The 17,053-nt window shown below is 29.9% G+C and overlaps 1 protein-coding gene across 2 annotated transcripts in view; it reads left to right on the forward strand.

Moving 5' to 3' along the window:
- Window positions 1-17,053, forward strand: part of LOC126916551 (neurotrimin-like) — a 245,564-nt gene that overhangs the window by 188,785 nt on the left and 39,726 nt on the right. For both annotated transcript variants that reach the window (XM_050722476.1, XM_050722477.1), the window contains exons 3-4: window positions 9,271-9,478; window positions 13,402-13,560. In XM_050722476.1, the coding sequence (XP_050578433.1) occupies window positions 9,271-9,478; window positions 13,402-13,560 (367 nt within the window). The remainder of the gene's footprint in view (window positions 1-9,270; window positions 9,479-13,401; window positions 13,561-17,053) is intronic.

Here is a 17,053-nt window from a genome sequence, read left to right on the forward strand (position 1 = left end):
TAATAAAAAATAGTTCATTGACTATAAAAGTAATTAAAAAGAGTGTTTCATATGACTTACCGAAGGTCTATTGCATAATAATATTTAATAGAAGCATGTATAGAATCAGGAAAATAACCGCCGACAGAATTTGGAGTACAATGAAATTCCCTTAGTTTTAATGTTGATAGTTGTGGTAATATTTTACATGAAATAATAAATTCTTACAGTGCAGTGTAAACTATAATATTCTGCACTATCGGTAATATATTCTTTGTTTGATTATAATAATATCAGTATGTTGTAACTAATTAACACAATGTAATATAATGTTAAGTAACTAATTGTAACATACACATATTTACATGAACTTCATTTTTCGCGCTGGGTATTTCTACATGCTCTAAAAGATTGTCTGTTAAAAGTGGAAGTACTCTATGCACTATACAATGTTTGTAAACGCACATATGTATTATTATATACATATATGTATGCACATATCTGTAGATACAGACCTATCATGTTTCCATAACATCAAAAAGTGATTAAATTATTTATAAAATTTTAATCTTGAAAAAGTGGTCAGATACTTCAAATTAAAAAATTTCAAATTAGATATGTTTGTATTAAAAAGATATGTCACAAATTTTCATTCATAAATATACCGCATTGCATTCCTGGGTAAATATTAACTTTAGGAAACCAAATCTTAATTTATGTTTGGAGTTTATACTCTTATATTCAATTTTTATAACTCGAAAGAGGAACTTTTATTATATAATATTTGTATAATATAAGTAAAATTTGTATCTACGTAATTACGGTAATGGTAAGTATTAGTAAATATTAGTAAAATACTCAAGAAATTGTCTTCGACAACATATGTCAAGGTCAAAGTCGTCTAAGCTGCCTCACATGAAATCAATATTTAACCATTACTGTAATTACGTCGATACAAATTTTATGTTATAGAAATATCACATAACAAAAGTTCCTTTTCGAACTATACAAACTGAATATAAAAGTACAAATTCCAAGCATAAATTAAAATTTGGTTTCTACTTAACAATTTTATTTCGTTATTTAGCACGAACAAAAAGCGTTTAATAAATGAATTTGCTATTGTCATTACACGAAGAGTTGTAGAAACGTATCATCGTTTCATATAATACGTTTCATATAATGAAAGAGGTAACTATCAAATTACAACGTAATTAAATTCAGGCTTGATTAATTATTATTATTTAATTATACGAAGATCATTTATTTTATAATTCCTATGACATGTTATATATTGATCCTGGGTGTTTCTATTTGAAAGAATTGAAAATATTAATGGAAAAGGAGATTCAATGAAAGGAACTTTGCCCCGTTTATTAATCGTCGACATGACAAAACACAATTCTTTCTCCCTTCGCATTATGAGGCGAAACCTTCCACTTTTGACCCGCGGTAATTTTTTCTTCCTATTGCTTGGCACTGAACAGTGATGCACCTTTACACCCTGACAATTCATTATCGCTTACGGTAACGCATCTATTTATTGTGGTTGGTTCAATTAAGCGGTATAAACTTTGAAAATGAAAAATCAGAAAGAAAAATGTACAATATCAACAGTTCTACGCATTTCTTTCTTTCATTCTGTTTTTTCTTATTGTTAGATATTATCGGTTCGCGACTTTAAATGAGAAAATTAGCGTTAAAAAGCAGCACAGATTCACTCTGGCTATATATTCGATGTGTAAGTATATTCGTTTAAAAGAGTTTCAGAATATACCTATTTATATAGAAAAGAGGAAATGTGGTAAAATAAGAGGCACGAGACGGTTATGTGGCAAAAAATTACTTACTCTTTTGATATAAAACGTAAAAGCGAGTTTCGTAAAAGGGGTCGTGAGAAGGGGACTCGGTTAGAAAAATGTTTTCTGCTAAATCGGACTGGAGACAGCAGATATACCGATGGTTTTACTTGGTTATTTTTCAGACATAATCCGAAATAGCTTGTAGGAAGCAAATAAAAATTGGCCAAGATAGTTTTATGAAAATTCTAATACCTATAATTTCAAAAATTAATGAAATTTTCTAGTTAGTAAAAAACATCATAAAGCAGAATAATAAACCTAATGAGTATATTTAGTTTAATATTATCTTCTTGCGTTTTAAAGATGATTTTTATAAGAATGTGGGGATAAAATTTGAACATTTAGACTCCCGAGATATGAATTTCAAATTTCATTTAATTAAAGCATGTTGAATACAAAATCAAAAAATCGTGGAAAGTGACGTATATAAAAATGAACCAATATGATGTTGAAAATAGATCTTCATTTTTAAATATCAAATTAAATTTCCAATTTCAAGTAAATAAGCAGAATAATTTTGATTCATTATAAATCATATGTAACCAACGTATTTGTATGTATATTCAAAAGAAGGTACTTATATAAGGAAATCATTTATAGAAAATATAATTTGGAACAATGTTGTTACATTGTTTTTCAGACCTTCAATAAAACAGTTCATATTATACATATAATTTGATATTATGAATTTCGGATAAATAAGATTTGTAGATAACAAAAATACAGATGGAGCACATTAATCCTCCATCAGTAAACATTCCTTTTTATTATGTAGATAAACTGGTTCAACCGGAAAATGGTTCAGGAGTGAAATGTTGTTTGGATTGTCAATGTGAAAATAGGAAAGAGTATTACGCTGATATGATATTGTAATATGCATGTTATTTTGCAAAGGTTATACTTGCATTGAAATACTAATGCATAGTGATCTGCTTCGTCTGATCTGATAGGCATGACAATCAAAAGCAGTTAAGCGCATGAGAGAATAATGCATACTAGCAATATACTCGTATTCTCATTGCTGCTGGTAGATTTAAGTTACGATCTTCTTTGGAGAACTCACTGAAAAAGTTGCAGGTAATCACTCATGTGCAAGAAAATGGGAAACGAAGCTTAAGGTATTAAGGTCCTTTGTCTCCGGTTACAAAAGAGAATAAGCAGACGAAGCAGGAATCACATAATAGGAATCGTGTAATCTCTGGAAAATCTTACACTATGAAACGCATGGAGTAAATGAACGTGTAATTGCAACGAATCGTATAGTAACTAAATTCCAACGATGTTTCTATTAAAAATTCGATAGAAATTGAACTTTTATCACGTTTCACGCGCTCCTTTTTTACACTTCGGTGAAAGGAACCATACATGTTTAAACAAATTTTTAAACAAAAAATGGCCAACCGGTGCAGTTGAAATGACTTTAAAGTGAATGGACACTTTAATTAGTCGCGACCAGAATTTACAAAACGTGACGTAATACATACATCCTGTTGGCTAAACCTCTGTATTTTGAAGGCATTATACTACCTATAATATAAGCTCAGAAGCACTTCTTGCCTGCGTTTCTGCCACATATTTCCGAGTACTATATGCGCAATTGTAAATTAGTTTACTACATTAATTAATTTATTTGTAAAAAACGCCGTAAAATGTAAAAAAATACATTTTAAGCAATACACAAATCACTGTTTTGTACTTTGGAAAATTTGCAACACATAATTAGCGTAACACATAACGTAGCTACATACATCACAAGACTACAAACTGCCGAAACTATTATGAGATTATTAAAATTTGCAGGTTATTTGCTTTATACTCAATTAAATTTTGAGTGACTATAATATAACTCGTTCGTATAGCGATAAAATGATATTTCAATACAATATGTACATATAAACGTATGTATATAACTATATACATGTAAGACACGTAGCATTTCTAACATTCAATTTTGTCGAATAATTGAGTAATTAAAATTCAATCGACTAACAATAACATCACGTATGACCAAACTTTACGTGAAATTAAAATATCGTTTTCTGAAATGCTTGTATTAATTTAGTAGTATACTTTTTCTGATAAACAATCATTGGACAGACACGATACTCCATTTAAAATTTGAATGAAGAGTGTGTAACAAAATAATTTACTAAAATTTGGTATTTTAATGTACCATTTTTATCCTCGAAATCAACGGTTGACTTAATATTGGGAATATTGGGAATGTAAAATATATATAATTATTTTAATACTGACTCAAAATAAATATAGAAATTATGAATACAATTAAAAATTTTGATATAGCTATAAGGTCTATAAATCTATTTCTACAATTTGAAATAATCATACTTTCGTTCACAAAATTTATGACTCACAGATGAAAGGAAAGCGTTCACAAATTAGGATGAATTCCATTACATCTTAAGACTATGTAATACAATAGTTGTAAGTGATAGGACTACTATGAAGGAGTGTCTGTGCTAAGGTATTGTGATGGACATCGAGAGAGATAGGGTACCAGTTGCTAGGGAGAAATAATGCCTCTCAAACGGCAACCATTTTATCCGGGCTCGTGGTCACACAGAACGTGGATGATTCGCTGGGTGTGACGCTCAGTTAACTCAACGTGAACGATTGTTTGACGCTTGATTAAATACAACGAATGCATTACCATTGTTACTATTCGAATACCACGTCGCTTTCAGCAGCTGTCGCAATAGGGTAAAAGATGTACACTGTGCACTTCAGTAGCAGTGGGGAGATATAATGAAAAAATATTTTCTATCCGTCAATGTAATACATATATGCTAATAATGTAGCACTTTATATATATAATGCATATACTATATATATGTATGTATTCATTAATCAAAGTTTTTATATAAAATATCAAGCGCAATTATAAAATCAAGTCGAAAATATAGAATAAATCTTTTTTCATCTGACGCTACGTTTTCAAGAAAATTGAACTAAATATGAAAGAACTTTATTCTATACTTTGGTTTTTTTTCACGTAGAATCCTTATTGTATCACATTTGTTGAGACTCCCTCTTTAATAGGATTTATGAGAACCTTATAAGAAAGTTTTCTAATAACGAAAAAATATTACTAGAAAAATTGCAAAGAAGGATAAAAAATGTTAATGCCGTATATGGTTCAAAGAAGTTATTTCGTATCAATATCAAGAATGCAAGAATCTTCGTCTCGCAAAGTCAATCTTTAGATGCTATACTGCAAGTAATGTTTTGTTTTGTTTTGTTTGCTTTGTTGAAACGCAAGTTTCTTGTATACAGAAGAAGTATGTTATGAATTTTAAGTATGTAAGTGTATTATGTTAAGCAATACTAGATGTTCTATTCAATAGCCAAGTAAGCTTTTGCTTATCTGCCAATATTAACAAATTTATAAGAATTTCATCTGTAGGTATACATAACAATTTAAATGAAGACATACTTAAGGATATAATACGTACCGTATTACACGGTAAATTTAAAAGTTTTGCCCCTCGATGGAGTAATTCGTGCATTAGACATATTGCGGAGATTTCTAACATAAGTAATGGAAAATAATCACATCGGAATAACAAAAACAAGCGCAATTCGTCGCGATCTCACAGTTTGATGCTATATGATACCGTAGACGAGCGATGCAATATCGTTGAGATTTGGTACCGTATTATTCGTTACCGTATGTTAATGAATGTTATACATATGATGACGGCAGTTAAAAGATAGTAGTAATAAAACCCGAAGTCACTGGATCACTGCGCTTCATTACTTTAAAAAATATTTCTCTGTTGTATAATTTGAAATTGTAGAATCAAATTATATGTTCAACTGTAAGTTGATATAGAAGCTGCCAGAAAACGTGATATTTGTCGCGACATTCAGAATACCGTTGATTGGAAAATTAATTTTTAACAATAACCAATCAACGTGTGTTCCGAACAAACTTGAAAGCTCGGACAATCCAGGCGGAACATACATATTCTAGTTTTCCATCGGTATACATATTCGAACCATCAATCAGTATAAACATATTTCAATATTTAATCAGTATACATATTCTAGTAATCGATTAGCAGAAACATCATAATACAACCAACGAAATACATACATTATACTTGCACTTTTTTTATTAAAGTACAAGTTCCCTAGTACTATTGCGTTTAAAAAAGTGTAAACATCGATTCTTCTTACCCAATTACTGATATACCGTGGCTGATAACAATAACTATATCAGCACATAACGTCTGTGTCCACTACCGGAGATAAACGCGTCCGTACAATAATGAATATATATTTTAAAAAATCCACCACTTCCTGAAACAAACAAGCCGTTTATGTTTATTACTAACGAGGGTCATTCATACAAAGTAATTAGACGGGAAAGAATTGCATTTGTTAAAAAACATTAGGATGAGACTGTGGAACAGTAGCCTAAAATCACTTTCACGGATGAGACAATGTTCAATTTAATTTTGGTAGAAAAATATATATAAGACACTACGAGAGAGATAAAGATTGTAACAAATTCACAATCGAAGATAGTAGAGAGATTCAGTCTTCGTTTGGAGTGTAATGACTATTAATGGAATCGATACCATACATCGCATAGCGGGACTGTTTTACGTAGGTACATAGAAATAATTAAAGATGTGCTACTCCCACCTGCCCGTGATTGAATGCCAAACAACCGGAACTATCAAGTCGATATTGATTCGAAGCACATGGCTCGGGTATTAAAACAATTTTTAAGCGAACAAAGTATTAAATAAAGCACTGGAAACGTTATCGATCGACGTCAAAAAATTTGTGAAGAAATAAAGCTAACGAATTTAGAAGAATTGTATCTACTGTTATCGAAAGTGGTCGAAAGTCTATACCAAGAAAGAGATGCATTAAATTAATACAATTTATGCCACCAAAATATAGTGAAACTATAAAACAAAACTATACAAACTAGATATTAATGTATTATAAATTAAAAACCAATAAATATGTAAAACATGAAAAGCACTCTCGCTTAAAATATTGTAGCTGATATTAAAAATCGTAATAAAATGTATTAATATTGAAAGGTAAGAAACTTTCGCTTGCTTCTATCTAATTTTGCAATCTCGTAAAAAAAATTAGAATTTACAAATGTCCGTAAATATATGACCATCACTATCGTTCATGTAACATTGTGCTATATGCATAAATAGTGCACCACATTCTCCAATTATTATTGAACGTCTTACTAATTAAGCAATAATGCTAATCGAATCAGTTCTTCAATTATTTTAAAGGCTACTACTGATAACAAAATTGTCAAACTAGTGAATATGTTAGTATTTTATATTCATTAATTAGAAGCTACTAAATCTTAAGTTGATATTCAAGCGTAAAATGAATTCCATAGTACATAAATCGTGGCATATTAATTGGATAGGAACTGAGAGAAATGAAAAACGAAGAAACAAATACTAGGATAAGTAAGAGGGAGAAGGGAGAAATAGAAGAAGAAATGGACTAGATGGAGGAATGATTAAGGAAGGAATTTTCTGAAAAACACGAGAATTTGCTCTCGACTTGAAGAGGAAAAATTTTGTTGGCTGAATTCTTACAGCCGCGTTCTAATTATCCTGCCTGAACGGTAACGGCGCGCGGCGGACTATAAATCAGGATTGGTTGGCGCTGTATCCTATTGACGCTATACATTATGGTACTCATTGTTCAAACAGATTGGCTAAATGATGTTTCAAAATACTATAATTAATAGCCATGTTATATTTTAATTGAAAGTATTAAATATGTATGTAAAAATATCTGTACATCTATCCGATTATTTGTAAAATTGTTGCACTCATTTAATTTTATGTTCCGTTAACATTGACTTATACTTAGGTAAATACGTGTCTTATAATTATTAATTTATTATTTTCGTTAATTGAACCAAGTTATTAAATATAAAATATTTCTTGATTATACGTGTACATGATATTTTTTAGTTTTCTTTTTAGGAAATTTTATTCAAATCATATAAACGATATTAAATTATTAAAATAAAATAATAAAACATAATATTGCATAAATATCTATTTAATTTAATATTTGCTTCCATAATTTTATAAATTTCAATTTTTTAATGTATCGTCTAAAACTTTATTTAATCATTTCGTCGATCATAATCATAAATCGTCGATCATCGACGGATACGTCAGGTCATAATAGCCTGTATAGTGTACAGTATGTTATACAGGATGTTCAGATACTATTTTAAAATAATTTAAGGGGTGATTCTTGATGCCGAAATAAGACGAAAATCAAGAATAAAAGAATTGTGTTTTTGGCTTTGTTTTTTTTATTGCTATTTGCGTCAGTTCTCTTATTAGCACTGTTGCCGATACACGATTACATTAAGATTGTTCTGTTATTTTATTTTGCGTAATGTCAAACACCGTTTGTCTTTACTGGATAGTATTTTTTAGTAACTTAATATTTTTATTTATCACGTTGCTTTATTTTCGAAGACCAAGAGAAAGATAAGATTATTATATTTAGTAAATATATAATTTTATTATAATAAATATACAAATATCAAATGTGAAAAGTAAAGATTTAAATATCTGAGTTGGTACCAAAGAGATTTCATAAAGTAAATAACATACTTTACTTCCTAAAAGTATATCATCATTATTAATGTTATAGTAACGTAGTATTATAGTATTTTCTTAACAGTAGTAACGCCAAAATTATTTTTAGTTATTAATTATTCCATAAGAAGAATAGCATAAAATATGTATTTTTTAATAATGATATTAATCCTTATTCATCTCTCGCAATTTGATGTTGAGTTAGTTGTGTTAGTAATGAGTTACCGAATATCTCAAAATCAAAATAGTCCTTTTAGGACCCCAACGATCTTAATCACTTCAGTAACTGACAGTTTGACAAGGTAGGAATGTTGTCAGCCTAGTAATATCAACGAAAGGATCAGATCAAAGGAAGAACAGACCCTGTTTCCATAAATTACTCCCACACTGTATTATGGCTTTATCACGTGTCTATCTCTATTGACTGTGAAAACATTAAGTCCTATTACATAAAACGACGTACAAATGTTATACAAACTTCAAATTGAAACAGTTGACTGTAGTAAAAGAATTTTAATTAATACATTCTCGAAACTGAGTATATCCAGCTTTCCTATCATAGATCTTTATAATTGATCGCCTTGTTGTTGTATTAACACATTTGCATACAATAAGAATGAAAAATACATTTGTAACTGCAAAGTTATGAATAATCTGAAATTAACAATTCAAGTTAATGAAAATTTAAGCAAATTTAATATTGCACATGTAAATAAATTATTAAATAAAGTTGCTGCGTATTTAGATTGTTCAAGTAAACTATATATCTTTATTTCTTATTCTTTTTTCAGGTAGCATGGTTACGAGTGGATACACAAACTATTTTAACAATAGCTAATCACGTGATTACAAAGAATCATAGGATTGGAGTAACGCATACTGAGCGCAAAACATGGCATTTACACATACGCGATGTGAGCGAATCCGATCGAGGTGCCTACATGTGTCAAATAAACACCGATCCGATGAAGAGTCAAACCGGTTACTTGGATGTTGTAGGTTGGTTATTCATTACATTTCATATATTAAATGACATTTAATGATAACCTGTCGAATAACTATCTCCTCATCGATTTCGATATCCTTGAAATAAGTTGTCAAGCTCATTATTATGAACTACCTTTTTCTATACGTATAAGGGGTGCTTGATCTTAGTTACCGGGTTATATGGAAAAGCATGTCAGGTATCATGTCGCGTGAAGCTGTTGATGTTACCTTTTCATGAATTTTAACAGGAACTTTTTTTAATATCTTCATAGTGGCATATAAACAGCGAAAAAATACTAAAAATTCCAGTCACTGAATTCCAAATGGAAAGGAGTAAGTAGGGTTAGAATATTTAAGTGGTGACAGCTGGTAGCCAGCGTAAGCGGACCGTGTAGGGGCGGTATACGTGAGTGAATCTAAATCCAGTGATGTCATAAAGAAGGAAAAATATATTGGATTTCCCACAAACAAGTACGACGTGTGTTCCATCAGTAAATTTGTCAAAATCTATTTTTTTATAAAGTTCATTGTATACGCTTCAAAACATAGTTTTGTATATAATTGAAAAACTATGACCGACTACCCCTTATACATATGTATAGGAAATACTTGTTCCGAGTGATGATCTTGACAACAAATTTCAAGAGCATCTAAATTGGTGAAGAAGTATATTCAACAAGTTCACTAATTTAGTATTGTATTATATCACGTATCTTGTATAATTTATTATCTTTAGTTGGTTGTTGTAATATATACATATAATATTGATAATATTTTTTGTTTCTTAAGGGCGGTGTAGACGAACGATTCTTCGACGTCGTGTTCATGTTGCATCATACATCTGTTTTTGTTGTTTTTAAATGGGGAAGCGAAAGCGATACAACGAGAAAACAATGTCAAAAAGTCGCTTGTCTACACCGGTCCTTATATGTTGAAACATACAACAATTAGATGTTGTTTAATAATACTTTATATACGTCATATGCATCATATGATTTCTATAAGTAAAAGATAATATCGGAATACAATTTTAAAGAAATTAGTGCTGCTGATAGATTGAAAATGGACCTACTGACTAATGAACAAAAGATAGACAAAATATCCCGAATCATCAGTCGATGATTATTGGTAAATATAACATGATTATTCAATATGATACTCTATAAGTGCAGTGACTCCTCAAAAAAGATTGAGGAGATTGATACTCTAATTTGATCAAAGCAACGCTTTTGCTTCTTGTGAAATGCTAAAATATTTATGAGTAACCGGAAGCAACAAACAACCCGGAAAATTCACGAGAATGCTCGATTACATCTTGCGGCTGTGATGGAGAGGTTCGGCATAAAGGGATAGAACTATCTACTTGTATAGTCCAGACATCTCAAAATTGTGTAAAAAGATGCATTACACGCAAAAGATTAGTTTGCTATGATGTATCTCCATATTTTCATACAATATAATCTTGTATTTTGTGATAGAAACCAGAAATTAAGTATAATTATTTATGTCGTATAGTACTTGGTGAGGTGATTTTATTACTGCCATTATTTTGTTATATCTTTTTTAAGTACTTAAATTTTTTGTTGATTTTGCACTTGTTCATTAATGTATAATAATCCAGAAATTAATGTTTCGTATCGTATCGTATGTTATATCATATGCTATCACTCAGGTGAATGGCAATGGTCAAGATGTATTCATGGATTTACTTTGGAGCATTTTCTGATCATTCGACAAGGCAAAGATGGTGATCAACAAACAGTATTGTGTAGCTTGGAAACAATTCTAGGATAAGTGGTTAAAACAACTTTAGCCAAGACGTATACCACGCAAGTAATCACATTCAAACTCATCTTACTACTACCAAAGCCCAAGTGGCAATAGTAGACAATATTGTTAACGATACCACACTGTTCCTAGAGTCAGACGTTTAGCAAATGAATTAAAAATGTTCTTCAACGCTAAATATTTTTAACAAAGTAATAACGTTTATTCATTAGAAAGTTCTAAATACACAAGTACATGTAATTTTACGCAGTTTGTAATGTTCTAATATTTCACAAAAGTTTAAAATTCTCGAAGTTCTTAAATTCTTGAAGTTCATAGTACGAGAGTTTTGTAAACATAATTTGTGAAAATCCTATTTCTGTAGTTCCAGTTCAGAGTATGGATTTCTTACTAATTTCCTTTAATTTCTGAAACTGTATTACATGCTCTTTCCATTAATTCCTAATGTATATTACTTTCTGTTGCGTAAACTTTTTCTTTCAAACTTCTCGATAAGTAAAAATTCAGAGATACCAAATAATTGTCGAACAATACCGTTTTGACTAAGGTCATTTCCTTTTTTATTTACAACTATTCTTCAATTTGATACGCTTCAAGTGTAGTGTATGTTGTACATTGTACATATATATGTACTTGTACGTTCCGTTTGCTGTTTTTAAAACGAGCAAAAATGCAGAGAAAACAGAGAAAGGAAAAGCAAGAAATAGAGTGATGAAGTAGTTAAACAGAACGATAGGATGTATTTCTCAGTAGCTTTGGGTTTAAATGGATAATTGGATTTTGAACATAGTATAGTAAACATAATTGCTTCTGCGATAATAAAATCAGATAACAAACATTGCTTTGAGCAATGATTCAAATATTGGCAACTTGCTCGGCAAGATCTCAAGATGTTAAATGTATTTTTCTTTGATTTTGATATATTATTGATTATCTTTCTCTCATTTAAAACTTTATGTTTATATAGATATCTACGCATACATTTCATATACATAAGTAATTTAATTTTTTAATGTACTCAAATATTTACTTATAGATATTGAAAATTCTTGATTAATTAAGCTTAATTGCTGCAGAATTATATCCGTATTCGTTGTGCTGTTAAATGAAAAAAACAATACTATAATAATTGTTACAGTAGTAGCTGAAGGTGTATGCGTCTTGTTATTGATTATCTACTTTAAGAAATATTTATGGTGGTTTTGACATTTGTTTCTTGAGAATTGGGAAATGTGAGTACTTCTTCTTAATTCCGATCAAATTTCTGTTTAGTGGTTAGAGCAATGCTTGGAACACCATTACCTAATTTTACTCCCCGCGTAATAGGACGTGTACTACTGTCCGAAGCACTCTGTTTTAGGCTGATCAAAAAATAATATCGGTTCTTTTACTGAAAAATGGTTTTAATCTTCTCGAATTTAATTTACTTCTTAATTCATTAAAAACGTTTTCAGTTTCTTATGAAAGTGGGTTCTTGTATTTTTAACCTTTCGTGTCATAAGTTGTGTTCTTTGTAGCCTTTATTACTATCTTTGTCGTAAATATCTTAAAACTCTTCAAGTTTATGATACCTATACATATTAACAATAAGTATCTTTTACCACTATAAGGGCAAATATTATAGAATTTCACACAAGAATTATTTTTAATGCTTAAATACTAAGTTACTTTAATACTTTGAATATCATTCGGATTAATGAAAATATCTTTAAAGTATTGTTGAAGCAGAGATGGGAAAGTACTTTTCTATTTTGATCATACTCAAATGTAATTAATGTTTCTAGTTTGAAGATTTTTCTTTAGTAATTCCATATCTTTTGAAAGAATATATGATTTAGAAGCTTCATACAATTTCTTAGTCTTAATAATACCTTTGTTCTCTTGTCGAAACTTGCCAGGATTATTTTCGCTTGTGAATTTCTCCGTCGTCGATTACGGTAAAAATACAAATGCATATTTATTTTCAACTAGAGCGTTATTTATAAATCACGCAAAAATCGTTTAAAACAGAATAATAAAAGTCTACATCGCAGCGAACTAAAATGCGACAGAAAAGTCCGTCTAGAATCTTTAGAAGGATTTAACGTAATAATTTATAATAGTAACATTTTCCTTTTTAGTATAATTTGTAATTTTTCTCTTTTCAGTTCCGCCCGATATTTTAGACTATATGACAAGTACGGATATGATAGTCAGAGAAGGGAGCAACGTGACATTACGTTGCGCTGCTAAAGGATCTCCAACTCCAAATATTACATGGAGACGAGAAGATGGGGAAACTATACTCCTTGGAAATGGCGAAGAAGGTAAGGGATAATGTTGAAATCTACATCAGGTGTTGAAACCTAACCTTACACCTAACGAAAGGGCGTCAAATCTAATCTATTATTTTTTACTTAATATAATATAAATGCCATACTGAATTTTAAATATTAAAAATCTATTTTTGTTAGACTAACATTAATATAGTTCAAGTAAAATCGTCCATATGTGTTTGGATGCTTCCAAATTATTACAAACAAAATATATCTTGTATGAACCTCTTTAAACTAATTTTTTAGCCTTTGATCTTATCATCTGGTAACCATATACAATTAATAGGTACTGATAAAAACAATAGCTAATATTAGTTAGTATAGATAAAAAGGTAATAATTAAAGACCAATGAAACCTAATCTTGCAGAGTTAGATGATTATGTCTCTTCAATGCGGGGATATAATAGTAATTGAAACATTTATCTAATCACACTCTAAAAGTTTACATAAGCTTTATGAAGTTTCAGATATTCGTTATAGATAAACATGAAAGTTAAATTAAGCAGATGTATTCCTTGTTTCAGCTTAAGCTTAGCAAAGTATTTCATCCTATGGCTAGAAGTAAATAATTAACAGTAGAAAAATGTTCTTCAAACATAACATAACTTTGAAAATAAAACAAAAATATCAATTTTTTGATCTAATTCATCAAATGTTTAAATGTTCATTAATGTTAGATCCAACTACAAGTAATTAAACATAAATCTAAATAAATGATATTCATTAAATATCTTTCCACAATTTAACAATTCTAACATAATATGTAAGCACCTCACCATTAGAAGTATTTTTGAAATAAGTTTTTTTCAAATTATCATCCTAAGAGATGATTTGTCAATTATTCTTAAGTGTTTCATTCTTCTCTTACTGATGAATGTGTATGTGGGCGTGGATACAATTAAACGATGGATACCTGAAACATTACGGAAGACAAGTGTGACGATGGTTAAATGAACATTATCCTTGAAGATTGATGGATCTGGGAGGTGCAATTCTTTCCTTTCTGAGATTAGATCTTGCACTACTATGTTTTCACATGGGAAACTTTTACAAGAAAAGTGCATCAAGTGCACTTCGCAGAGTGTTAGATTTAAACTCTTTGTCGTTTGTAGTTTACCAATAAGATAATAGATGAAAAAATTAATCAGTTATATATTTCAAATTATACAAAATAATTACAATCTTGTGCATATACTGCTTTAGTATAATTTTCTTGCAGTATGCCAAATGTAGTACTAAGTCTAGAAAATTTCACAAAATTTGTCTACATTTATGCGAGTATAAGAATAATTAAAATTTTCTTTATATACATGTGTGTATATTGATTTGTAAAATTTAACATTATTTTACATTAACATTTAACATTACACAATTTTATAAAACAAATTTAATAAAATGTAGTAACTTAAATCAAATGTTGATTTTACTACCTACTTGCAAATAGAAATTTGTTTACATCCACAGTAACTTCGTTGTAATACGGAACAATTTACCTTATCGAATATAAATATTGTTTTTTTTCTTCAAATACAAATTTGAGGAAGTGTATCTTATTCGGATATAATTAGGTACCTATCACATTTTGTGCGATTATTATACAATTTTCTAAAATCAATTGATAGACAGAGTGTAACTCGTAAAAAGCGATAAATGATTGCAATATGTAAATCTAGCAGGCTGTTTTCAGTAAAAATGGGACGTTACTGGCACATTTCACAATGAAATAACTGTGTCTCAATTTTTCGTGTACTTTAAACTATTCACTTTAAATTCATAAAACTTGTCAATACATACACAAAGGGTTAAAAAGATATAGGCGATATTTATAAAGCGTGATTCCAGATATCAAGATAATAAAAAAAGTTCATGTACAAAATGACTGATCATGTACAATGTCTCATTTGAGGCTTATTTTCAAATTACGAATAATTTAATTTTATGTTAGAAATATATTTTTTTATTCTTCAATATTTCTAAGAAATGATTAACCACGCTTGTTATACGCTTGATATTGCTGATATGTTAAATAAAACTGTTATTGTGTAGGGTAAATTGAACGCTGTAAGATATCAGATGTTACATAACGAATTATTGCCTTTCTGCGAAATAGAAGACAAGAAGACAATTTTTCAACATTACAATATTCCTATTCATGCAATCGCCACTACAGAAAAGTGGTTTCAAGATTTCGAAATAGAATTATTACCATGGCCAGTATTGAACATTGATCTGAACCCGATCGAGAACCTGTGGGGAATTCCAGATTCAAGAAAAGTCTACGATCAGGAGAAGCCACCTATCTAAGAAAATATCGTTGAGCTTAAAAGAAAAAATAAGTTAGTGGGTAGTGTACCTAACAAATTAGTAGAAGTAAACAAAAATAAAAAGAAGTTTACAAAATATTAAATGGAAATGTAACAGAATTAACATCGAGTTTATATTTTTTCACAGCTAAAAACATGATTTTAAGAGAAACTTTCATTTTTTCTAGACTTCAAAAAAGAAAATTTTTGTTTCTTATATCTTCAATTTTGTTTTATATTATAATACAATGAAATTATACAAACAATTTTGGCAATTTTTGTTTTAGTATTACGAAAAATTTAAAAATACGAGTGAGCTTATAATTCTTCACGGCATTTCATTTATTTAAAGTTACACCTACCTCTGAGGGTTATTAGCGAATACCATATTATACATACAATATGTACTATATTAGAATAATCTGCTATTGACTTATATACGGGGTGTATAAAAAGTAAGTATAAAAACCACAACGATGCTACCAATGACGATGTGATTTTCAACTGCTATGCTGACAATTTGGTGATCATGATTTAATATTGCGACATCTGTATACAAGTCGACTCCGCACCAATTGACGTAAAAAAAATCAGGTTAATAATGGCCTTTGCATGTGGTTATCCACCATTAAATCTACATAAAATAAATCGTCGAATGAGAATCACTCACTTGACAGTGCGACACATAATTGGAGAAGAAGGCTTACGTCCTTACAAAATTCACCACATTCAAGCACTCCAACCAAATGACTACACCACTCAACGAAGTTTTTGCCGTTGGATGCTACATAAGCTGCAACGCGATGCACACTTTTTGGAGCGTGTATTTTGGAGTGTATCATTTACGGATGAAAGCAGTATTTCAAGTTGTAGCATCCTCAATCGACAAAATGTCAGGATTTGAACTTACAGAAATGTACGTGCAATGTTCAAAAAATTTAATCCAGGACGATTCACCATAAACGTATGAGCAGGAATTATCGAAAATCATATTATTGGCCTACATCGATAAAAAGTGCAACAGTATATTTGGAATTTTTATGTTCACGTCTCCTAAGCGAATTACATGAAAATATATCACGGCAGAGTCGTCACTTCATTTGTTTTATGCACGATGGTGCTCCACATAGCCGACCGGATCAATAATTTTTAAACGAAAAGTTTGGATCACTGTGGATAG

The sequence above is a fragment of the Bombus affinis genome, chromosome 5 (assembly GCF_024516045.1).
Source record: "Bombus affinis isolate iyBomAffi1 chromosome 5, iyBomAffi1.2, whole genome shotgun sequence".
In the NCBI taxonomy this organism is placed as follows: Eukaryota; Metazoa; Arthropoda; class Insecta; order Hymenoptera; family Apidae; genus Bombus; species Bombus affinis.